Source organism: Podarcis gaigeae (genome assembly GCF_964106915.1).
Source record: "Podarcis gaigeae genome assembly, chromosome: 12".
NCBI lineage: Eukaryota > Metazoa > Chordata > Lepidosauria > Squamata > Lacertidae > Podarcis > Podarcis gaigeae.
Window position 1 is genome coordinate 21,626,063 of NC_139688.1, and position 26,608 is coordinate 21,652,670.

The window sequence follows — 26,608 nt, forward strand, 5'->3', positions numbered from 1 at the left end:
TCCGGCAGGAAGGTAAACGGCGTTTCCATGCGCTGCTCTGGTTCGCCAGAAGCGGCTTAGTCATGCTGGCCACATGACCTGGAAGCTGTACGCCGGCTCCCTCGGCCAGTAAAGCGAGATGAGCGCCCCAACCCCAGAGTCGTCCGCAACTGGACCTAATGGTCAGGGGTCCCTTTACTTTATGGCTGATGGAACTTGCTGTCCAAAGTATATGGAGGACACCAAGCTGGTGAAGGGCTACATTAAAACAAGAGCCTAGCAGAGTTTTGAAATGAGATTCTGTCAGTGTTTGAAAAAGAAAAGGTTCTGACCTCCTTTGCCTGGTCCTCGGACCCTAGTTGGCACAAAGATTCCTTGAGAAAGAGTACTTTGCAGAATGCTGCTTTTATTCTAAAAAAGTCTTCTCCAACCAAAAGTCTTCTCCAACCATGACCGACAGCTTTATAGATATCAAACGCAACCAACCCACACCTCATACAATCAATGACCACTCTATATATACAGGCATATGTAGGTGAAAGGTTGCATGAGTCATGCAGGCTTTGCCAATTCATTGTAGGCAGCTGACTCATGCTGACTCAGTTCCTTCTGTATTAAAGAAACAGCGGCTAATTTTAAGCCGTGACAAATTCTGCTCACCTGAGTGCGTGGTTCAGGAGGCTGGGTTGAAGCAGGTGGAGGAGGAGGAGGAGGAAAACCAAAGGCTAGTTCTGGAGGAGGTGGCGGCAAATCATCCTCAACCTGGGTAACGGCAATATTTGGGAAACTTGACTGGGCATAAGTGGCGACAGAAGCATTTGCTGGAGCTTGAGTCTTGGCAGCATGTTGGAAATTAGTGGCATCTTTCTGTTCTTGGAATGTGGCTTTCTCCACTTCACTTATGTCTGCTACAAGATCAGACATTAAAGCATCCAAATCGGTATCTTCCAATGCATTTAAGGATTCTGTTAAGGGGCGGGAAATACAAGATATCTCAGGCATCATTTCAGTACTGATCTTGAGCAACTTGCTCTGCTAGTGCGAGTAGATGCTGTTCCACAGATTATAATAAGAATGGCATCTAGCCAAGGAGGTGACAGAGGCAAGTTTTTAAAAGAGCACCTGGGAATACTGTACAAGAGGAATTTACATCTGGTGGTGCTGTGGGTTAAACCACAGAGCCTAGGACTTGCTGATCAGAAGGTCGACGGTTCGAATCCCCGTGATGGGGTGAGCTCCCGTTGCTCGGTCCCTGCTCCTGCCAACCTAGCAGTTCGAAAGCACGTCATGTGCAAGTAGATAAATAGGGACCGCTCCGGCGGGAAGGTAAACGGTGTTTCTGTGTGCTGCTCTGGTTCACCAGAAGCAGCTTAGTCATGCTGGCCGCATGACCTGGAAGCTGTCTGTGGACAAACCCCGGCTCCCTCGGCCAATAAAGCGAGATGAGCGCGCAACTCCAGAGTCGGTCACGATTGGACCTAATGGTCAGGGTTCCCTTTACCTTTTATCAAAAGCCAGGCTAAGATTTGCATAGAGAAATGAAATATAATAACTTGAGTACCATATTCAAAAGCAAATTATAGCTTTGGTAAAATTTACACGATCGCTTTTTTGAAAGAAAGAGAAAATTTAACCTTTCATTGTTTCAAGAGTTAGACCAAAGCCATTTTACACATTCAAAATTAGTGAATTGTTTCAGAAAAGTGTCCATTTAGCTTTTTGCTAAATAGTGCTTGCCCCCTCCCCCCACAAACAGATCATAGTAATACAAAATACAAATACTCACCATTTAAATCTTTAAAACCCACTGCAAAACTAAATTCCTCATTGGCTGCTTTGCTGGGTGGAGGTGGGAGTGTTTCTACTCCCAAACTCTGATGAAGAAAGGGAAATATCACTGTCAATGGCAACAGTCATGGTAGAAAAGTTATTCAAGGTGTCCTAAGACTAGAAACTTATCTACTGGGCAGGTTGTTCGCTACAGAAAGAGGTTTGCTTTGTAAGTGTAGTCTTAACATCCCTTTCTCCAGAATAACTTGCCCCACCTTTGACATCAAACACATTTGAATGCTGCTTCATATGACATGGGGAAATGAGTTTTGAGTTGTTTATTTATCATGTATTCGGTGTGAACACCATAAGGGGAACAGGAAACTTTTGACTATAAGCCATTCTCCCCCTCCCTGCTTCCACAGCTGTGTTCAACCATCGCCCCAACTCCCCAAGTCAATAACAAAACACAAGCAAGTGAAATGTCATGCATTTTGCAGACTATCTAGTTTGTCTTAAGGCAAAAAATAAAAAAAAAATAAAAATGGAAGGTCCATGATTGGACCTCCTGATGTTGATATATCTTTTTAAAAGCAACAGCTTAAGTTGCCAGGGCACTTGCAGGGTTTAAAAAATCCTTTCCCCTGTGCTGTTTCCCTGATTTAAACCACCTTCCACAAAAGAGGTGTTTGTTTCCCCAGCAAGATAAATAGCAGCTTAGAGGGCAGGTGGGGAGACAAAACTGGGGAAACAGTGATGGTGGCCACTGTCACAAAGCAGACTCAGTGTCAATATCTACATAGAAAAGGTTATTTATTGGTTTTTGAGCTATTCTACTTTCTCATTTACACCTAATCCATTATTAAGAAGCCAGAAACTTAATACAGTGGTACCTCTGGTTACGTACCTTAATTCGTTCCGGAGGTCCGTTCTTAACCTGAAACTGTTCTTAACCTGAGGTACCACTTTAGCTAATGGGGCCTCCTGCTGCCGCCACGCTGCCGTTGCACTATTTCTGTTCTCATCCTGAAGCAAAGTTCTTAACCCGAGGTACTATTTCTGGGTTAGCAGAGTCTGTGACCTGAAGCATCTGTAACCTGAAGCGTATGTAACCCAAGGTATCACTGTAGTGAATTGGAGTTACTGTTCTGATAGCCAACACTGTGCCATTAAATCATAATGTTACAAGTTTGTGGGGGGCCTGGACTCCCCTTCTAATTCTGGGGTGCTAGATATTTATTCTTGCATGTTAAAATACAAGTTAGGATGAGTCATTAGCTGGGAAAATGGAAGTGGCTCAGTGCCCCACCCCCAAGGTCAGTTAATTCGAAAGACAAAAGGAAAGTTTAGGATGGTGTTTTTGCAGTGATGTTGTAGTCTGGAAAAGATCAGCAGGCTGGAGAGGGGGGTGGGATCAGAGCTACATTTTGGAGCGTGTTTGATTTTCTCTTTTGAATCCAGGAGTGTGCCTATGGGAGAAGCAAGGCCCTTTTGGAGTGGCAATACTCTGAACCCCTCCATGGCAGGCTCAGGTTATATATATCTGTGTCCATAAACCCTATGCCATAAAGACACCACAGTCTCCCCTGTGCCTCATTTCCAAAGGAAACATGAACCTTGGGTAGGAGCCTGGAGCCCTGGAATTTTGCACTGCTGTGGAGGTCGGGGTGGTACGAACAATATTTTGTTTTATTTTATTGGTTTGCAAGCTCCTTCCAGCAGAATTCCTAATCTACAGAGTAAAATACAACTGACAGAACCTATCTGAACACTATATATATAAAAAATCAGAAATAAAGCTTTATGCCGAGGGACTCATATATAAAAACCGAAGTGGCAGGTTAAGTGCTTCACGTTCACTTTCAAAATTTATGTAATTTGTGCCATAGATTCTTATTTTGCTACATTGCCAGCATTCCGCTGAAGTCTAAAGGCCAACTTGACATTACAAAGGATATATGCGACCCATTTCCCAGAGGTTTCTTTTTCTAAAGGAAAAGCAGCTGCAGGACTCAGCAATCAGAAGCAGAAGAGAGGTGGGCCATTAAACTCCCCTACAGGAAGGAAAGTAGCTTGGTGGAGGGCTGGGTGAAGGGTTTAACAGACAAATGGCTGAAAATGAAAGACACAAGGTCCCCTGTATACAGGGTCTCCCCACCCCCCGCAAGAGGGAAAGCAGAATTTAGTCAGCAAATATGTGCTCCAACAACATACAGTGGTACCTCAGGTTAAGTACTTAATTCGTTCTGGAGGTCCATTCTTAACCTGAAACTGTTCTTAACCTTAAGCACCACTTTAGCTAATGGGGCTTCCTGCTGCGCCACTGGAGCACAATTTCTGTTCTCATCCTGAAGCAAAGTTCTTAACCTGAAGCACTATTTCTGGGTTAGTGGAGTCGTATGTACCCTGAAGCGTATGTAACCCAAGGTACCACTGTAGTAACCTGTTTCTGCTATACAATCCCCCATTCCCACATAATGCATGCAGGGATAGTTATACAGTCATACCTTGGAAGTCAAACAGAATCCATTCCAGAAGTCCATTCGACTTTCAAAACGTTCAAAAACCAAAGCATGGCTTCTGCTTGGCTTCAGGAAGCTCCTGCAGCCAATTGTAAGCCGTGGAAGCCCCGTCGGATGTTCGGCTTCCAAAAATCGTTCACAAACCGGAACAGTCACTTCTGGGTTTGCGAAGTTCAGGAGCCAAAACATTCAGGAACTAAGCTGTTTGACTTACAAGATATGACTGTAGTGTCCTTTGTCCTTTCTTTTTAAAAAATGTGGATAGGTATGCTGGTCTAGCACAACAGGCATTGTGATGTTTTGCTTCAGCTGCAAAAAGTCTCTCGCGACTGGTACTGGTTATTTCATGGGCAATGTGGGGGCAGCAGATGAGGAATCAATCTCGGTATGTTGAAATAATTATATTTAGTAAAAAAGAACAACGATGAATGGAGACAGGAAGAAGGATTCTTTATTCCTTCTTTTTTACTTTCTTTTACCAGCTCTCCAAATCAGCTAAGAAAGCATAACTTACCTGTGTCAGCAAATCCATCTCCCCCAATAAATCGCTGAACATCTGATCTATATCTTCACATGTTTCCTCCATCTGAAAAACAAAAATCAGGCAAGGGTGAGAGCAGTGAGCCTCAGTGCCTACCAAAAACGTCACAAACTTTTCTGCAACATAAAAGGGATGCCCTCAAGTTTCATTCTTTTACTACTAATTGTAGCTTTTCTCCTATTAGTATTACTGAAATAAACCATTTCATTTTCAAAGCATTTTGATAAGACTAGTTGTTCTCAGATATAGCCCCCCTCTAAGGCAGGTCACTGATCACCTATACTGGTCTTGCAGTGTCTTTTTCCTACTCCAAAGAAGTAATATCCTACTTACTCAGAAGTCATCCTGATTTGCTCACACAAAGCTTACATTGAAACTAGATTTTATTTAGTCTTTATTGAACATTTGTTCTGATTTGTTTGTAGAAAGGTTATAAATCAATGAGCACTCATCCTAATTAGCATGTGGGGTGTTTATATGTCTTCCTTTAAATCATTCATTCATTCCACGCCTTTCAGTGTATTTCTTAGTCACTTTCCTAACAGCAAAAAAGCCCATTTATTTTTTAAAGTGGATTTGTTGCAAGAAGGCAACAGATCACATACGTCCATTCTAATTGCACAAACCTAAATTTCTCAGTACGCTTGAATTCCTCCCACAAAATGCTGACAATCTGAAGGCACCCCAGTGTCAGAGTTCAGTAAAGCATGTCCTAGAGTAATTTCAGCCCTTTCCTTTTGATCCAACATGACTTCATTGGCCATTGGAGAAGTTTGATTCATTGGAGACCACCACCCAAACAATGTATGGAGAAATTTCCACAGAATATTCCATCTTTTCAATTCACCTCTGAGGCTTACACTATTCTGTCAAAGAAATAAAAGTCAGCTTGCTGCCTGCTTTGTGGAGCGTACCCTTTCCAGCCAACATGCCTTGCTCAAAACAGTAACAAATGAGCAAAATTATCTCCTAGCAGGCAAGGAATACAGGCAAAGGCTGCAGAATACTAAAGTACCGAAGAAAGCACACACCAGACACATGATTGTGACGGGGAAGATTGCATAAGTCATAACCTTGTTACTGTTACATGTGAGAATGACTCAATATACAGCTGGGTGGAAACTTGGTAGCAGGCAAAATCATTCCTGATTCCCCTCCCCCCAATAAAATTTAGCCAATTCCAAACTAATTCCCATTTCTCTTAGGGCTATCACTCAAAGAAATCTTAGCCAAATATATATAGGTAAAGTTAAAGGGACTCCTGACCATTAGTTCCACTCGTGGCCGACTCTGGGGTTGCGGCGCTCATCTCGCTTTATTGGCCGAGGGAGCCGGCGAACAGCTTCAGGGTCATGTGGCCAGCATGCCTAAGCCACTTCTGGCGAACCAGAGCAGCACACGGAAATGCCGTTTACCTTCCCGCCAGAGAGGTACTTATTTATCTACTTGCACTTTGACGTGCTTTCGAACTGCTAGGTTGGCAGGAGCAGGGGCCAAGCAACGGGAGCTCACCCCGTCGCAGGGATTCGAACCGCCAACCTTCTGATCGGCAAGGCCTAGGCTCTGTGGTTTAACCCACAGCACCACCCGTGTCCCTAGCCAAATAAATAAATAAATATATATATATATATATCAATTATTCTGTAGCAAAAAAGCACTCTCACTTTCTTTGTAAATAAGGTGCAAAAGTGGCCTGGGTTCACACTTTACACAAGGTCAGAGTGTGAACAAGCAAATGCACAATGCTGGGGACAGAATTGCAGGTGCTTTGCTCCTGACTCATTCTAGCACCTACCATGCTGCTTTGTAATCTAGCGGCAGTTACAGGCTTGGCTTCCTGGTGTATCTGGCCATGCATGATACATGTGATCAAATGACAGTCAACTCTCATTATTTCAACCCCCTCCCCACTGAAGACTTTGTAAAATGAAAAGAAAAAGAGGAAATTAATGTCAGCATGAAAAATTCATAGCAAATACAGTCAAACCTCGGCTCCCGAACATCTCTATTTTCAAACAATTTGGCTCCCGAACGCTGAAAACCCGGAAGTAAATGCTCCAGTTTAACATTTTTCGGACATCTGATGCGGCTTCCGCTGAGTGCAGGAAGCTCTTGCAACCAATTGGAAGCCCTGATTTGGTTGTGCAACGTTTTGGAAGCTGAACGGGCTTCCAGAACGGATTACCTTTGACACTCGAGGTTTGACTGTAGTTTTATCACCTGTTCTTATTCATCATTAACCACACACACATTTCAGAAGTGTGGCTGAGTTGGTTTATTTAAAAAGAATTAAAAAAGTATCCAGGAAAACATGTTCAGGCTTGAATCCATTTTGAAATCAAATGGACTTCAAAATAAACATGGATCAGGACGGGGCTTAGAATAATTCCATGCTGCAAGGAAAAAACACCCCTACTTGATGAATGGTAGCTATTTATTCAACACTCCGCAACTGAGGATTCTAATTAGCTTCTCCTAGCCAACAGGTTTTTAAGGCATTGCCAATTGTGAAGAAAAATTAACCAGTCTCTGATTAATAGGGAGCAGAATCGCCCTGTTCTCTCCTGGATAGAAACAAGCTCAGCCATGAGTTTATGACTATTGCCGCTGTAACAAGAATGTTTTTGCAGCACAGCCCCCCCCCCCCCACGCCTCCGATTACCATAAATGAACAGTAGGCGAAGGAACAGGCCAATGATCTGCGCTGATACGGTAATTGCTAGGGAGAGAAAGAGCTACCAAGGCCCCGCTAGGCATAGCTGACTAATATGCAGTTCAAGCTGTTTAATATTTATGAGATAAATATGAGGTTATCAGTTGGGCAGCTCCGTTCTAAGACGCCGCTTAAATTTAGCAATGTAACTGAAGTTTTGCACCACTGCAGCTAAAACGACATCCTCCTCTTGCCAGCTAGGCTGCCCGTTGCCTGTCAGAATCAGTCACGTTTCACCGAAATCCCCCAAATTACCAGGAATATGATGCACTGCACAGTGTCTCAAAAATTGGCACGGAAACATTCAGCAAGCCTTTGGGACCACCCCTCCTGTCTCTGTTTCTGTCTCTGCTGGGTAGGTGTTCACAGGCTAATAAATTCCTGTTAGTACCAGAAATTGGGTCAAGTACTATAGCCATGCAAGAGAATGGACAGACTTTAAGCACTGGTGCTTGATTCCTATAAGCCAATAAAATGGCCCAATGCAGTAACTTGTGGAAACATGCTATAATAATCATATTCTTTAATGCACATATTAGGCTTGGCCTTGGTTTCTTTAATAGAATTTTCCCATTCTCCAAATCCACACTAGAGGAGACAGTCCTACCTCTGAACTACTACATCCCGCGGTTTTGCCTCTGCCTGCAAAGGTGTTTACAAAAAAAGAGACATACAGTGGTACCTTGGTTCTCAAACTTAATCCGTTCTGGAAGTCTGTTCCAAAACCAAAGCGTTTCCAAACCAAGGTGTGCTTTCCCATAGAAAGTAATGCAAAATGGATTAATCTGTCCCAGACTTTTAAAAACAACCCCTAAAACAGCAATTTAACATGACTTTTATTATCTAACGAGACCACTGAGCCATAAAATGAAATCAATAAATAATGTGCAGTCACACAATCAATCAATCAATCAATCAGTAGCTGAACTGGGTTCCACACAGTCACAAAAAACAAAAACAGATCTCAAAATCAGTAGCAAAAACAGACAGATCTCAGCACAGAAGTGTGGTACTCAAAATGGAAGTGTGGCACTCAAATCAGAAGCATAACACTCAAAACGGAGCATGTTTGACTTCCAAAAAGAGTTTGCAAACCAGAACACTTACTTCTGGGTTTGCAGTGTTTGGGTTTCAAGTTGTTTGAATACCAAGGCATTTGAGAACCAAGGTATACCACTGCAGATGCAGTCATACATGCTAAGGTACTAATGGGAGCAAAGTGCTGAGGAACTGATAGAACTAACATTCTTCTCCAAATGACCACAGCACTCCACAGCATGGCACACATACAGAATTTGCTTCTTGTATATATAGATCACCAATATTTTTTAAAATTCCTCCAGAATTTGGAGCATGGCGCTTGGCTCAATCTCATGCAACAGGACAGGAACCAACCATGTTCCAAACCAGCCTTTGCCAACTTGGAAGGCTGGAATCCAAAATATCTGGAAGGCACTAGATTTGGTGAAGGCTGTTTTAAACTGAGATGAGTTTTAAACAATGCGGGAGAATTTCCAGATAATCACACCATAGCATACTTAACCTAAAGGTTTGTTAAGTCACAATGAATAATGAGCAGGATTACTGAAGTACAGAAAGTGCAGTACTATACATCTGAAAGCTAGTGTGAAAAATGTGTCTCCACTTTCTAACACTACTTCAAGGTATTCATTGTTAAATTTATGCTAGGATATACTTTATGGCACTTGTAGGTGTGATTTAGTGAGACAAAAACAATTGATTTTATGATTTAGTGAGACAAAAAAAATTGTTTCATTTCATAAACATTCATTGCATTGATTCTTATCAAATAAACACCACTTATAACATAAGATAAATACAAAACAGATGGACCATCAGCAACTGTAATTTCTGGCACACCAAAACTGATTAGCATGACATCAAATAAAAGCATGCCCTTCAGGCAGCTTGGTTTTATAGATATTTGGGGATTGTTATTTATATTAAATGGCAACATGAGCTTCGAAGTATATTTGTAATAGGGGAATTTGATAATGTGGCATGTTGCCCGCTTTCCTAGATCTTGTTTATTAATAACATGTAACAATGCCTTGAATGTGATATTGTTTTTACAAGACTAACGTTGTGGATTATGCCCCTGTTCCACTGAAGGAATTAGATAAATCTGGCGAACTGGAGCTGTGAAGCAGCAGCAGGTCAGGGCAGGGAGGGAACATGGTACAGTACAGTTTCCTTTTTAATCTGCTTGATGGGAGACAAGATGCAAGAAAGCAAAGGTTCATCTAGGCAACAGCTCCCAGTCCTTCTGATCTGGCACCACGGCACACAACAAAGAGTGTGGGAACAGAAAAGTACGTTGTCCCCAGAGAAGCCATGCTATTAGTATGGAGAGAGCCAAACAGCTAGTCCTGCTGCAGTCTTTATTAACAATGGTGATCATCAGCAACCATTATGGACTGAAGCATCCTGAATATTTACCCTGTGGGAGATCAGTAAGTGCTGAAGCTGCTCTTGATCCTCAACATGAGGTCTCTCTGGATGAGCCCTTAGTTAGCCATTACACTTAGCCATTACAATGGCTACATTAGCATGAATGCAAATCTGTTTCTCAACAGAGAGCCACCCAATTTGTGCAATGCCATGGTCTATTACACACCCAATCTGCATTGTAGATGGGTGCAGTGGTAGTAGGGGGGGGTGTTTTTGTCTCATGTTGAGGTGCTGTTAACAATGAATAGGCATATGCCACGTTTTCCTTCATTTGAGCGGGTTTCATTCTATTTTGAACTCTTTCACCCTCCAACAGTGTTGATTCTACCACAGTACAAATGGGGAAACGTGTGCCCATCCAGGCATTGTTGAATAGCTCCCACCATCCCTCATTGTTGGCCATGGTCACTGGGGCTGATGGAAGTTGCTGTTAGCTGGGAGGCTAGTCACCGCTGAATAGTAAGAACAGACGTGCTCTGTCCAGGCTCCAAATTCTGTTCAAAGAACTGGAAGTGGGAGTCATTTCAAGAAAAGGGGTGCAGAATTTCACACATACAGGAAGGAGGGTTTTTCTTCTTTCTGAACATTACTGCCAGGAAGAATTCTGGATTGTTGACAGAGCTAGAAAAATATTTCAAAATCTGAGGTGAGGTAATACCCAATGAGCAGCACTGGGAGTGGCAATTTCAAGAGTGATAGTTGAAACCTGACCACAGAACCACACTGCGTTCTATTAAAAGCAAAAACCCATCTATTTATTTAACAGAATTTGTAGACTGTTTAATTCTAAAATGGAACATCTTTAAAGCAGTTTACATAAAATAGTGTGAATAGTTACGAAATTACAGAGAAAATAAACAAATCAACACACACACACACAAAATTATCAAAAACATTAGTAATGCCACTAATATTAAAGTAATTTGAAAACAAGTATGCATAAAATTGCATGTCTGGGTAGACTTGACAAAAGTTGTCAAGTAGGCACATCTGAGTCAAAGGTGATCCTTCAAGTAAACTGGTCTCAAGCTGTTGAGGTTTTTATATACCAATAACAACACTTTGAACCTGGACCAGTAACAGGTCAGCACCCAGTTCAGATCTCTGAGCAGAGGTGGAATATGTTGACAGAATCTGACTCTTGTCAGCAATTGTGCTGCAGCATTCTGCACTAGCTACAGTTTCCAGCTCAACCGCATGGGAAGCCCCACATAGAATGCAATGCAGTACTGTACAGTGGTACCTCAGGTTACATATGCTTCAGGTTACATACAGACTCCGCTAACCCAGAAATAGTGCTTCAGGTTAAGAACTTTGCTTCAGGATAAGAACAGAAATTGTGCTCCAGCGGCACGGCGACAGCGGGAGGCCCCATTAGCTAAAGTGGTGCTTCAAGTTAAGAACAGTTTCAGGTTAAGAACAGACCTCTGGAACGAATTAAATACTTAACCCGAGGTACTACTGTAATCCATTCTTGAAGTTACCAATGCCTGATATAATGCAATCAAGCTATCCTAGACCAGTAACAGTCGCAACTGCTGCTACAGCTGAAGGTAAAGGTAAAGGTAAAGGTACCCCTGCCCGTACGGGCCAGTCTTGACAGACTCTGGGGTTGTGCGCCCATCTCACTTAAGAGGCCAGGGGCCAGCGCTGTCCGGAGACACTTCCGGGTCACGTGGCCAGCGTGACATCGCTGCTCTGGCGAGCCAGAGCTGCACATGGAAACGCCGTTTACCTTCCCGCTAGAAAGCGGTCCCTATTTATCTACTTGCACCCGGAGGTGCTTTCGAACTGCTAGGTTGGCAGGCGCTGGGACCGAGCAGCGGGAGCGCACCCCGCCGCAGGGATTCGAACCGCCGACCTTTCGATCGGCAAGTCCTAGGTGCTGAGGCTTTAACCCACAGCGCCAGCTGAAGCCGACACATTATTTCACTAATGTGCCACAGTACAGAAGCGTTTTTTAAAAAAGGAAGTGGTTCTCTACTAAGTATCTCGGTGACTCAAGTTTCTGACTGTTAATGAGTAAACAGGTTTAAATCTTTGAACAATTCGTAACGGGAAAAACTAAAGGTCATTTTAAATTTTGACAGAAAGCCTGAAAAAAAAAGAGGGAATACTTTTTCAAAATGAATAGGGGTGGTGCAGGAACAGTGCATATCAGACTGCTTTTATTTAAACAAAAGGGTATGAAAAATGTTGTAATAATAATACAGCCACAGCAAGGAAGATGCTTCTAATGGAGGCAGAAAAGATGACTCTTTTCCACATTAACTTTTATCCCATAAGGGTGGGGAATACCTGGCCTGCTAGCCTAAACAGGTACAGCATGGGTCCTATTTAGCCCGTGAGGCCTTTTCCCTGCCTGCCCCACACCCTGATGTCATATGTGATATTAGAATTGGGGAAGCTAGGGACATTGCCTGTCAGTACACAGGTGTCAACCTTGAAGTGTGCTCCAAATTGTGCATTGGCAAGGAAGGCTTCCTGTCCTGCTAATCAGCTGACTGACACGGAGCTGGGATTGGCTGAACAACTGGGGAACAGGACAATGCAGCTGACCCCTGCCCAAAGTGGGGACCCCTGCCCAAAGGTACAGAGGCTATGGCTATAGACTCTTCTTCTTCTTTGGCGATCACTCGTAGCCGAGAAAGATTGTCTTCCATAAACACGGTTTTAACAATGAGTCCGTAAGTGACTGTGGAGGCCAATTCTGGATCCACACATCTTTCCACAGTGGGACATTGGTTCCCGGGTGGGAAGTGATCATTGTGTGGATTTGCCAAGCGTGTCTTCCTCCTAGCACGTTTCTCCCTTGCGTCCTGAGTTTGAGTGTCTTCAAAGCCCATGACACCTTTGGTAAAGGCTGTTCTCCAACTGGAGCACTTGCAGGCCAGTGTTTCCCACTTGTCAGTATTTATACTACATTTTTTAAGATTTGCCTTGAGACAGTCTTTAAACCTGGAAAGCATTACGCTTTCCATTTTTAAGTTCGGAATAGAGTAGATGCTTTTGAAGACGACCATCAGGCATCCGCACAACATGACCAGTCCAACAAAATTGATGTTGAAGAATCATTGTTTTGACAATGGTGATATTTGCTTCTTCCAGTACACTGATATTAGTTCGCCTGTCTTCTCAAGTGATGTGTAAGATTTTTCAGAGACACCGTTGATGGAATCTTTCAATGAGTTGGAGATGGCGGTTATAAGTGGTCCATGTTTCACAAGCATATTGTAAGGTTGGTAGTACTATAGCTTTGTAAACAAGCATTTTGGTTTCCCTGCGAATGTCTCAGTCCTCAAACACTCTGCACTTCAATCAGGAGAAAACCACACTTGCAGAGCTCTTTTCCTTTAATAGGCAGATTCACAGCGCAGGTGAATGATTATTAATACACAGTTTTTTACTACAAATACAATTAATTGACACGGCCAAAGTTATGACCTATAGTTGTGAAGTGTTAAGGAGAAGGGAAAAAAGGGCTGCTCCCCTCTCCTTCTACCCTACATGGACTTTGTCTCCATGTAAAATGGGGGGGGGGGGGAATCCAAAAGGAAACTTTGTACAACATTGCATTTGAAATGTGTTGCAAGAATTTATTTGATCACCAAAGCACATGGATGAAGCTGCTGGTCATGCAGTAACTGCCTCAACCTCATATTTCCCCCTACACACATTTAATTTATTATAGCAAGCGACATAAAAGAAAACCTTAGCCGACTTAAGATGAACAGACCAACACAAAGTGTAAGATATCCAGTTATCCAGCTTAGTAATGCTGCAAACTTATAAACACTTACAAAGGACTAAGTCCTACTGAACACAATGGGACTTATTTCTAAGTAAACATGCAGAGGATTGTGCTGAATAGCAACTACTTTTAAAAGGGAGGCAGGGGGCTTGGCTATATAAATGACCCTTGGCTATATTCCCCATACGTTAATAAGAACACTTATGAATACTATGAAACTTTTTAATGGTTACACAATTATTGATAATGCTCCAGAACAGATATACAGGAAGCCTCATTATCGAATATTGATTTTTCTTCCTTAACTGTTATTTAAGCACCAATAAATTAGCAAAACTATTCAATTCATTTGCAAATATCACCTGTGCTAACTACATGTCATATGTTTTGCAGCTCCAAAGCCTTTTTTTTTTAAGGAAAGCAGCTGGCAAACTGAAAAGGAGAAAAAGGGAACAGAAAAAGGGTTAACCACCACTCCCCCTTAGTGCTTATCCACTCAAAATTACTGGCACCAAAGCTGTTTTCTTTTCAGATTACTCTATTATACCAGTTTACACATAACATGCAGTTAGCTCCTGATATTGCAGCTGTAGCTGCTTTGCCCCAGCAGGAACAGCACAGCAAAATTATTAATTAGCTTTACATGGGATTAACTGAGCAAAAAACCCCCCTAAATCTTGTGATTCAGGAGGTCTGCACATGACTGATAAGAGAGGCATGGGAGAGAATATTCAGCAGTTTCTGCACTGAAATTTTGCCATATTCAACTATCCTAAAGGAACAGTTGTCTATAGTCTGGAGGGTATTCTAATTCAGAGCAGCGCAGCATACAATTGCAGCACAAAGCACCTCTGCAGACAGTGCTGTAAAACAACAGGCTTGCCCCAACATCTGTTTTAACGTTTCTGTGTGCTTCCTGTTCGATAGGGGTGGAGGAAGGACTGAAGGAACACCTTCGGTTAAGTTTAATTAGCAATACTTATATTTAAAATGAATCATAGCTGTATAAATAAAGTAATTAAAAGAACAGTTCAGGTGGGAAACAATCACTCAGGAAGACAACGCATAGCAGTTTTTTCATAATCAGAAATTATGTAAGGCAGAAATAGCCTCCCAACATTGAGGACTACAATTCCCATCACCCCTGACCACTGCCAGGTTGACTGATGGGGCTGATGGTAGTTGGAGTCCTAGCTGGAGTCCTGAGCATTTGGAAGGCAACTTATTTGCTATTCCTTTATCCCTGCTTTCGCCCTCCATGTGTTCATAGGCTGCTGTAGTAACTCTCTTGCCATCTAAATGGTGTGCAAGTAAATGCCTATCCACTGTTTTCACTTATAGCTAATAACCTAGTAGTAGTAGTAGTAGTAGTAGTAGTAGTAGTAGTAGTATTAGTATTTAAATCTATATACTGCCCTTCATCCTAAACTCACAGGGTAGTTTACAGTATAAAGTTGTTTTAAAATACACTGCTTACTCTAGTCTAGAGCACTCCCCCCACAATTTTAACCTATGGCAAATTTTGGTTTACCTCTTGTCTGTGTAATTTAATCAAAGTGGATGCAGATTAAGGGGTTTCCCCTTTAGGATTGCAGAGCTATGTGTTCAAAGCAATGTCCTTCCATCTGCCACTTCTCAGAGTTTGCTTCTACCCCAAGGACTAAAGAAGGCAAAACAAAAACAAAAAAAAAGGTTTCTCCTTCTAAGATGTTTATTCTCTCCCTTTGAAGTAAAAGTTCACATTGTCGTTGTTTAACCATTAAAAAGTTATGCCTCTCTCTTTGATTGGTAGACAGGATCCTCCCACACCCCTCCTGCGGCTTACTGGATCAACGGTTAGTTAACTGCTCTCATCAGTTCTCCCTGCAGGGATCCTCAAATCCTCACCGGTGCACTAAACAGTGCACAGTCTTATCTTGAAATGCAGCCTTTATTCCCTGAGATCTGACAGAAGGAAGGGGAGGGAGGGCAATGGCAGCTGCGGGGGGGAGGGGGGAGTCATTTTATGCAACTGTCCTTGGGTGAAGTATAAAGCACACATCCTCAGCATGGTGAACTGCGAACTGCGTAGGGTTTTGCAGTCAGGAAGACTCAAAATGATCGGTGATTACCTTCATTAAAGCCACTTGTATCCATTCCACAGGAACACAAAACAAGTCAACTTTAGGCTCATTTTACACAATTGTTTTCTTTTTGGTTGTGCATGAGCCTCAAATTGTATCATACTGTGCAAACCAGAAGAACTTTGGCACTCCTTGTGCAGCACATCATTCTTAACGGCTTTCAATTTATTTTGTATGTCTGTTGTTTTATTTCGTTGCTAAGTTGCTTTGAGACGTGTTGTAATGAAGTGAGTGACAAATGCAAATCACCATCACCAGTTGACCCACAACACCTCCCTTTGTGACTTATATTTAGGCACCACTCCCCAGCCTCAAAGTGTCCATGGCACTTTTTAGAGCTGTGACAATCACGGAAATCTTGCTGGGGCACCTGCTTTACAGGTCCCAGGTTCAACCCAAAGCATCTCCCATTAAAAAAGACTGGGTAGAAGGGGATAGTATCCTAGAAAACTACACAATGCCAGGCGAGACAGACCAATAGAGTGACCTGGTATGAGGCAACTTCCTATGTGAAAGTTCTTGGCGAAACTGACATATAAATTGCAAGATAAGGACAACTGTGAATTTAAAGAAGAATGGAAACTTTTTACAAATTACTTAAAAAACAAAACAAATTGGACTCCTTGGCAGATTTTGAATAAACATACACAAATTTATTGATTGTTAACATAATAGACAGATGATTTAAGGATCTTGATAATTTGATAATATGCAGAGAATAATATGTGTTGAAATACCAGAGAGAGGAACTGAGGGAAGTCTCGGGGGGAGGGGGGGAGGGAGGGATCCTTTTTGGGGAGGGGGAGGGGAAAAATGGGGTGTGTGAAAAGAAGATGATATGTTTTGATAATTTGTTATGTTGAAATTCTCAATAAAAACTATTTTTTAAAAAACTTCCTATGTGAAAGCTCACATCACATGTTTTTACTTGTGATGAGACACCCATGGACTGGTGAAAAATAAAACAAAATTGCTGATTATAACGAAATACACCACCCCTTATAAAACATGTCACAGAGACATCTCTAGGACAGAAGATTCTCTCCACCTTAATATAAAGGTTAATATATACTATATTATTGTTGGACTTGAGAGATTCTTCAGAGGTAAGTCTGCTTTCAAGTGTAACCGACTTGTTGTCCTGCTTGGTCACGGGGCTACAGAAATAATGCCAAGCAATGTACAGTCCTTAGCAACCATTTTGGAACAGCTATTGCTAATGTATTCAGAACACGGAAAGATCTGGGTGCCTGGCTGATCATATGACGACTCTAAAAAATTGCAATGCTTTTCCATAGCATGACCTGTCAGTAGACCTCAGTGGTGATTTGTCTAAACTAGCATGACAGATTGAACTGGCGAGATTCTTATATTTCTGAGAAATTTCCTTCAAGAGAAAACTGAAGTCAGAAAAAAAAGTTTAATTGGTTAAGCAATATGAGGCTCCTCAAAAATGTCCATCGGTTCTCATTGGAAGAACAGGAATAAGGCTCTTTGTTTAGTTCACAGAAATTAGAAAATATTTTACCTGACACTAGGGAGGCAAGAACCGACTCAACCTCAGTCAAAATTCTATCACTGGGTTGCGGGGGGAAGCAAGGCGGTGGCAGGAAAAGTATGCTAACTAGAAATGGTAATATTTTTTTTTTAATGCAATCTGTTAAAGTCACTCTCAAATGACTATTCCCCATCCTATGCTGTGATCCACATGAACCTGCCATTTCACATTGTTGTATGAAAGATCAAAAATCCAAATATCTGAAAATGTTGGTACATATTCTGTAGGAAGTCATCCAGTACAGATTATAAGAATTGCACTGTTTTCCAATATGCATACATGTAGTTCTGGTTAACTTGTAAGGACACAAGTTTCATGAGTGGAAGTAACCGTAGTTCTTTAACTTCCCTGCCTCATCAAAACATTCGGGGAATGCAATCACCTGCCCTTAAATCCTGGACTTGAACGTAACATAAGAAGAGCCTGCCTGGATCAGAACAAATGCCTATTTAGTCCAGCATAAGATTTCCTGCCGTTTCTAAACAGATGCCTAGGGGAAGCCTGCAAGCAGGACGTGAAGGCAATAACAGCCATCTCTAGCTATTGTTTCCCGTCAGTTAGCAAGCCGCCTCTGACCTTGGACAGCTACAGAGGCAGATTTAGGGCAGTGCAACCAGTTTCTCCCCATACAGGGCGCCAAGCCAAGGTGGGGCCTTCCTGCTTCATTCCCAAAGCCTAGTAGTAACCACTTGCAAAGGGAAGGAGGAGTGAGGGTTCTGACAGGGTCCTATATAGCCCGCCCTCCTCCTACCCAAAGCTTAGTTGGCCCCTTCCCAGGAGGTGGGAGGGCTCTAGGACCTTGCCCGAGCCTTCATGCCTCCTTCCTTAAAGCCTGGCACCGCGCTTACCGGCTTTGGGAAGGCAGTTGTTGGCTGGGAGTGGGCATCAAATTTGGGCCTTGCACAAGGTACCCTATTACCAAGGTCTGACCCTGACAGCTATCATGATAGCCTTATCTTCCATGAATTTCCTTAATCCTTTAAAGAAGGACTAAGCCATCTCCTGAAAGAAAACACACACAGCAAAGATCCCCTTGGGCAACTTATCTTTAGGGTGCACTAATGTAGTAAAAATCCATAAGTGCAGCTATTGCTGCAATTAATTATGAATTTATTACCTGCCCTCCACCCTACATTCCCAGCGCAGGTTAAAACACAATGTTAAAAACAGTTTTTTTAAAACCTAAAACTTATACTCACGAAAATGGGGTGGGTCCTAGAAATATAAATGAGGGCCAGTTTAAAGATTGCACTTCCATGCCAAGGAAAAGTCATCTGTTGATTTCTGCACTTATTAAAGGTACAGAGGCTATGTCTATAGAATATGGGCAAGCCAAGGTGGCGCAATTTGTTTTTAGTTGTATTTTCATATTGTGGTTGTATTTTCAGATTTGTGGTCATGTGCACTGGGAAATAAGATTTTACAGTGAAGGAGACACATCAATGGGGCATATGACACACATACACAGGCTCTTCCATTGAACTATGGCCTTCTCCTAAGGATTGTAAGGCTATATTGTGTATTGTATACACAAATAATGTATATTGAAGCACCACACAATGCTATGATTTTTGATCTGAAGAGCCTTTCACTGACCCATGAAAACAATTGTGATAAAAATTTGTTGAAAGTGTCTGTTTGCTAAACAAATCATTGGACAAGGGTCAGGATCAGGTGTTCTTGTGATTTAAGGAATGTAAGGGATCAAATAGCTAAGCCAGCATACCAACCCCAAACCCAATCTTTACTAGGCAATAAATACAAGTTAAAAGCACATAACCCCCAAAAGGTAAAAGGAACAGGACAGTATTAAATTTTACTGCTCTGCCAAGAGAAAATGAAAGCAAGTGGATTTGTCAATTACATTGCAAATGCTGATTACAGAATATGGAAGGCCTGCTTGAATCGAATAATGAATGTAATAGAATAAAAAGCTAAAAAGAAGCAATTCACACTAGAATATGGACATTACTGATATTATTCATAAGTAATGAAATTATTTCCCCCTAAATAATCATTCCTTATGATAAGAAGCTCCTTCTACAAATTGATGCAACAAAGTATTTTTGCTTAATGCTGTCATAGGTTGAGAGTGAAGTCAATGCTAAAGTCATAACATTTTGAAATGTGGCCCATTTTATCTTTATTAATGGAAATTAACCTGACACGGTATATGCTTAGCAGCAGAGGAAAGACAATCCAATTTACAACATACCATAGTTACATGCTTTTTTTAACTCAATAACTGTTCTGTATATTAATGATTATATTTCTTAGCTGAACTAGAATATGGCCTTGTCTGTATCCAATGCAATATTCAGACAATCAAGGTCAAACAAGTTGTCTCCTTTTGTTTTCTACATATTTATATTTTTTTATATGGTTATTGCACCATTTCCATATCTTTTCAAGTCTGCTGTTCTATCAGAAACACACACACAAACCGGAAATATGTTCTGCCAAGCAAGACTCTTTGTTCCCCTAACGATAATCCACCTTTTAAATTTTTGTTGAGTTTTGCATGCAACTGAAATATCAAAAACCACTGGTGCATATCAAGATTTACATGTGAAAATGGAGCTTTTCATCTTATGGAAAAGGGTGTTGTTTTTAATTTTATTTTTGCCTGGAAGCACAGGAAAACACAGAAAAGCACAAAGGCTAAATTTGAAATGATATTATTATTATTAAAATATGTTTTCCGAGCTTTACCTGTAGATCTCAGGGCAGTTCCCAACAGAAGACTACATGATAAAAAGCACAAAATATATAATAAAAACAAGAACAAAATAAACCACTAACCACCCCCTGGATCACCACTATCATCCTGTGGGTTTGTTTGAAGCAACAATAAGCCTCCCTAGAATCAGGTTCTTGGGGTAACTTGCAGCAAAAAAACGAATTTTAAATGCATACAATAAAACACACGATAATGTATAAGCAACATCAAACCAGTTTGCAGTTCTGAAGCCTGATGAGGCTTTGTGCAAGACATAGACAGAGAGCCTTTCCCTAATACCAGATTTTCTTGTTCAAAATGCATCAAGACATTAAAAGTCCCATGGTTTATTATTCTAGTTATTAGTGTGTTGACCTCAAAGGGAAGGCTCAAGCTCACATGCCCACTGAGCCGCGAAGTTCACTGGGTGGCCTCAGGCCAGTCTCTATCTGTCAGACCAACAGACCTCACCATGTTGTTGTGAAAATAAAATGTTGGGGGGCAGGGAGGCTCTGTGCATGACCCTGAGCTCTTTGGGGAGGAAGAGTGGACTAAAAATGCAATGAACAAATAAATAAACAAATACTGCTTGACACAAGTAGCTCTGCTCATGGGTATAATAGTTTTTGAGAGTGCAGTTCTCAACATACTTTCCTGCATGCAGACATGCACAGCACTGCAGTGTAAGAAAGATAACATTTAACACTGTAAACCTTGTAAGTTTAATAAGAAAGGAGTGCACTGAATACACATCAGTTCCACTTTCAACAAAGTAGTGAGTCTGAATTACACCAAAGGCACACTCTTCCATTGTTTCTCGAGACAGATGAATGCCAACACACAAAAATTAAGTTAGGTTCACATATCTTAAGTCCTAAAAAATCCCCCACCTCATTCCTTTTTCTAAAGGTGAAAAGGGTGTGGGGTTATTTAAACCGGTTCCTCTGTTCCAATTCTAATAAGGAAGGAGGAACTGAAAAACACATAATTCTTCAGAAAAGTAAAATAAGGAAGGCATCCTCATACAAGCACCAGGTAGGCAATTATTTAATTGTATTTTGAACATCAATTTTCATCTCAGTATGCAAAGCAGCAACAACATTTATCTGGAATGCATGGAATACTGATCCTGGCTTCCTGCACTTCTGGTCCAAGGCTATGGTACACGGTCAGGACTAGAACTAGAGGGGAAAGTTGCGGGGAGAGACAAGCAGGCATCTCTAGTCTGAGACAGTTCTTAGGAGCCATAAAGGTAAGCTTAGACTGAGGCATGTGCACATCACATCTGGCCTGCAAAATGGAAGCTAGCTATTTTGGACAAACTTCAGTATATATTCCCAGCAAGTGTGGTGAAACATCTGCCTATTTGTCCTTAGTGTACTTTGTCTGTAACACGTTCTCAATGCCTGATGGCTGCTCAGCTCTGAAAGCCTCCAGATGCAAGTGCAATTTTTGAGAAAAATACAGAATCCAGCTTCTTTCTTTTCTGCTCCAGGCTAATGTTCAACGCCGACAAAGCAGGAAATAAGCAATCAAGGTTTTGTAATATCTTTACTCAATTGTACTGAGGCCACAAGTGTTGCTTATGCTTTTCCATTCTAAATCCAATACAATCCATGCCTTGTGGAGTATGAAAATATTTTTCTTTGGAGTTAGCAATCTTACAGAAAAATACCAAGGTGCTAAAAGCCAGGTACTAAGTTCTGCAAATTTGTGTCTCTCTCACACACAGTACATGACTGGTGAACTGACTGAGTCCAGCTTCGTGGGTCAGTGACAAGCCACATGCTTTGCTTGCAGAAGGTCTTAAATTCAATCCCTGGCACCTCCACTTTTTTAACAGAAGGAGGAGGACAATGTTTGCTAGATGGACAGTCTTTCTATATTCCTATGACTTTCAGATACCAGTCCAGGAAACTTCTGTGCAGATGTGCCCCATAGCTGAATGGTTTTTCCAGGTCTTCAATTCAGGTAGTTCCAATTGTGTACTTTTGCAAAAGGTGGGGAAACATTGTTTGTTCCCTAGATGCTCTGCATGAACTTCATCAGTGTGGGACAATTGGCTTAACTGGTTGTTATTACAATATACATATGATCTGTGAACAGTTATACATATGAGGTAGTTGTGTGTGTGTTTGTGTGTACTGTGTTTCTATATGTGTAGCATATGTTTTGTAAACCATCAAAAGGTATTATTACAATCAAGCAGCATATACATTTTCTTAGATAGACAGATAGCTACATAGATAATGGGAACAGGGTAGAGTAGAAGTAGTTGTTCTCTTGAATACAGTGTTTCTGTGGTGATCTGAAATAAGAGAATAACTCTTATGCCCTCATAGGAAAAGGGGTAGTCCCTTTTTTATTTTTATGTCCAAATACATAAATAAGTATATAAACCACATGTCTGAAATAGTACAGGAGAGCAATCCTGTAGCCATTTTGACTCTTCCAGTGACCTCAAATATTCTCTGCAGTAAGGAAGGAAATGGGAAAAGCCTCCCCATTGTCTCTTTGCTCACAAATCCTGTCTTAAGGGTGTATTTGTGCATGAATAGGATGAGTCTGTGACCTGGATTTAGGAACTATTTAGCATCTCAAAAGGAATGGCCAGGCTGCCCAGGTAAGGCAATCAAGTGACCATTACAGTGGTACCTCAGGTTACAGACGCTTCAGGTTACGCGATTTCGGGTTGCGCACTGCGCCGAACCCGGAAGTACCGAAATGGGTTACTTCCGGATTTCAGTGTTCGCGCATGCACAGAAGCACTAAATCGTGCTTTGTGCATAAGCACCGAATTGCGACCCACGCGCGCGCAAACGCAGTAGGTTGCGAACGCTGTGGGTTGCGAACGTGCCTCCCGCACGGATAACATTCGCTACCCGAGGTTCCACTTATCAGTATCTTGCCAGACAGGATTTCTGTTGTAGACCGCCCCCTGTGATGTATTTCTGCTGAAGCCCGCCTCCTTCTGTGATGCAGGTATGATGTTTTGGGGGGTGGTCTTGAGCTACAGGGTGGGCAATTTCAAAAGTCTATATAAGGACTTGCACACCATTGTTCTGGGTCCCTCCTGTCTCCTATGTGTGGTTGTGAGCACCCTGTTGCAACAGTTAATAAAGATCAGGGTTACTAGCTGCCTTGCTTCTCAGGAGTCTCTGGATGGCCTCCGTTATTTTCTCCTTCTGATAGGGACTCTATATGGGCTCTTTGATACCCCATAAGGGAAAAGGAGCAGTATTTTTCTTATAACACTTTATAATAAGAAAACTCTGCTTGTTCTTTTTTACACAGCTTTTTTTAAAAAAAAAACTTTAGGTGTGGTAAGTCAACACTGTGGTTCTTCCCCCTGTGTTGCAAGAAGGTTTGCTATTCCGGCCTCTACCAGCGATTGCAAATTTCTGTGGCAGGAAGTTTTGCAGAGCTGGCAAAACCACTGTAGAGAACTGAGAATGCTGAGAAGGGTAGAGAAACGAGCATACAAAATCTTTACAAACCAGCCTCAGAAGAGAGGTTGTTATGAGGAAACTGAGCCGCCTTTTCAATCCTTCTCCACCTATATACCCAAACAACTTTCAAATTAGATTATTAAACAGAACTCAATTTTTAAAATCAGAAATGCTTAGCGATGCTGATTGAAAGCCAATTATCAGAGTTTGCAGGAGGCGGGGGGGGGGTAGGAAAAAGGAGGGGTAAAGAAAAACTGTCCCTGTACACTTGAGTAAAAACACTCAAGACATGTCCAGAAATCTATTTGTTTAAAATATATAATACAGCCTGTGCCAAGCTTCAAAAGGTGACCTGCAGTGCCCAATAAGGCCCTTCCAAATCAATGAAAATCCACCCAACCACACAATGCCATAAAAGAAAATAGCAGCTGCATACTGTTACTGATATTATTGATATTCTCTGGACACAGTACCTATATGACACAGATAAAAAGTAATTTCTATCCTACAATAAATTTTCTTTAGTGGACCTAGGGAAAGGAGCGGACTTTTTAAAGACTGTCATTGCTTTTGGTGTGTATTTTTCACATATATTCAATTTTTTTAAAACAAATAGCATGGTGGTTGTTCAGTGAATGGTCTAGAATGGTCCTGGAAAATGCTCGTTCTCATCTCTAGCCAAGGATGAGGGAGAGAAAATCACCCTCAGAGCATTATGTTGTATATGAACCCCTGTTCCCCAGAAAGAAAGGTGGAAACCCACAAGGTGCTGGAGACAGCCATGAACTCTTTCTGACTTAATTTCCTGCTGCTTCTCACTCAAATCCATTTTTTTCTGGCGAAGGAAAGAGCCTCTCTGCCTGTTAGGTCCAGCTGCCTTTAGGGCCATGGTTTCCAATGGGGGGGGGGCAATTTGAATTTTAAGGGGGGGGCAATTCAAGAATGAGTTATTAACAGTTAATGGCCTTTTAGGCTTCCTCCACATGAATTGGAGTTCACCTTTTGAATAATAAGAATTATGTCACAGTAAAGGTAAAGGGACCCCTGACCATTAAATCCAGTCGTGACCGACTCTGGGGTTGCGGCGCTCATCTTGCGTTATTGGCTGAGGAAGCCGGCGTACATGACTAAGCCGCTTCTGGCGAACCAGAGCAGCGCACGGAAACGCCGTTTATCTTCCCGCCAGAGCAGTACCTATTTATGTACTTGCACTTTGACGTGCTTTCGAAGTGTTAGGTTGGCAGGAGCAGGGACCGAGCAACGGGAGCTCACCCCGTCATGGGGATTCGAACCACCAACCTTCTGATCGGCAAGCCCTAGGCTCTGTGGTTTAACCCACAGCACCACCCACGTCCCCATGTCACAGTAGTAGTAGTAGTAGTAGTAGTAATAGTAATAATAATAATAATAATAATAATAATAATAATAATAATAATTTTGTTTGTTTGTTTGTTTGTTTATACATACATACATACATACATACATACATACATAACCTGCCCATTTGGCTGGGTTTCCCGAGCCACTCTGGGCGGCTTCCAACAAAATATTTAAAATAAAATACAGTGGTACCTCGGGTTAAGTACTTAATTCGTTCCGGAGGTCCGTTGTTAACCTGAAACTGTTCTTAACCTGAAGCACCACTTTAACTAATGGGGCCTCCCACTGCCGCCACGCTGCCAGAGCACAATTTCTGTTCTCATCCTGAAGCAAAGTTATTAACCCGAGGTACTATTTCTGGGTTAGCGGAGTCTGTAACCTGAAGCGTCTGTAACACGAGGTACCACTGTACAATAAAACGGGGGTGGGGGGAGAGAATCAGGATTTTAGAGGTGCTTAGGTGGGTCATGGCCAAAAAATGGCTGGGAACCACTGCTTTAGGGACAAGTCTTCTCAGCTTCGCCCTTGACCCCACGACTAATAACATTCATGTCCCCTCTCCTAATAAGGGGCTCACCCCCCTAAACCCAACCCAACCCACTCTGCTGCGATAGGAGGGAGGGGAAATGCAGTTCCAGCCTATGCACCCCACATTAGCCCAGCAAGACCCCCGAGGCTTACCTTGACTGCTGGCCTTGGCCTGCCCGGCGTCCAGGCGAGGAGAGAGGGATCAAGGAAGCGCACGCAGCGCCCACACGGGTGACTCACGCAGGCAAGGCAAGCAGGCAACCGGTGGGCCGAGCCCGCCTCTGCTCAGCTCCCGTGAGCTCCTCTCCGGCGAAGGAAGTGGCTCCGGGGCGGCCCAGTGGGCGCTGTTGGGCCTCTCACAAGCACGAGGCTGAGAGGAAGGGCTGGGCTCCGAGGTGAAGGGAAATTTCCCCGGACGACTCGTGAAACGAAAGGAGGGGAAGGGTGCCTTCTCTAAATTTAAAGAAGAAGGGAGGGAAGGAGGAACCTTCTCAGGAAGCAAGCAGCAGTCGCCCTTGAAAACAAAAACCACTACTCTTAAGACTCAACCGTGTTTTATTCTTGCTCGCTTCCTGGATGTCAGACACTCAAAAGGGCTCACGGGTGCATGTGGATTGTGAGGGGAAGGCACCATACATTCCTCCTGGGTGAAAAGTAACCTTCGCCCAAATAACTCCATGCCTGGCTGCTTGTAACTTGTGGCCCAATTTTGTTTTCTCTCTCCCTGTTTTGTTTGAATTCTACCTGCCCTCCTCATGAACGGATTGCTGAAAGAGGCAAGCATAGGGGGTGGGGGTCTGGAAGATGTCTTAAGCATCATTCTAGCTGTTTTCAGATGTTTGCACAGGATCTATACACACAACCCATTTTTAGCATAAACCCAGTATTTAGGTTTAACTTCTATCCTGGACCCCCCCCCCCAAATTAAACATCTGAGTGGGAATATAGATGTATATTCCAGTGCACATTGATATAAGTTCATTCAAGTTGCAACTCTTATTAACACTACAGCCAGCTCCACTGTGAGACTAAACATTCCATTAATTTTTAGAAGGCAATCGGTCAATTTACAATCTATAGTTGAGGGAGAAGAACCTGCAACC

The 26,608-nt window shown here is 42.3% G+C and overlaps 1 protein-coding gene across 2 annotated transcripts in view; it reads right to left on the reverse strand.

Moving 5' to 3' along the window:
- The window catches only part of APBB1IP (amyloid beta precursor protein binding family B member 1 interacting protein), a 53,338-nt gene extending 27,308 nt beyond the window's left edge, over positions 1–26,030 (reverse strand). Inside the window, exons 1-4 of one of the 2 annotated variants that reach the window (XM_083704869.1) lie at positions 25,659–26,030; positions 4,786–4,857; positions 1,766–1,853; positions 640–944 (exon numbers count right to left, since the gene is read on the reverse strand). In XM_083704869.1, the coding sequence (XP_083560995.1) occupies positions 640–944; positions 1,766–1,853; positions 4,786–4,857 (465 nt within the window). In that variant the 5' untranslated portion in view covers positions 25,659–26,030. Of the gene's footprint in view, positions 1–639; positions 945–1,765; positions 1,854–4,785; positions 4,858–15,279; positions 15,432–25,658 lie in introns of those variants that run through there. The other variant, XM_083704870.1, reaches the window with a different exon arrangement.
- Positions 26,031–26,608: the final 578 nt, after the last annotated feature.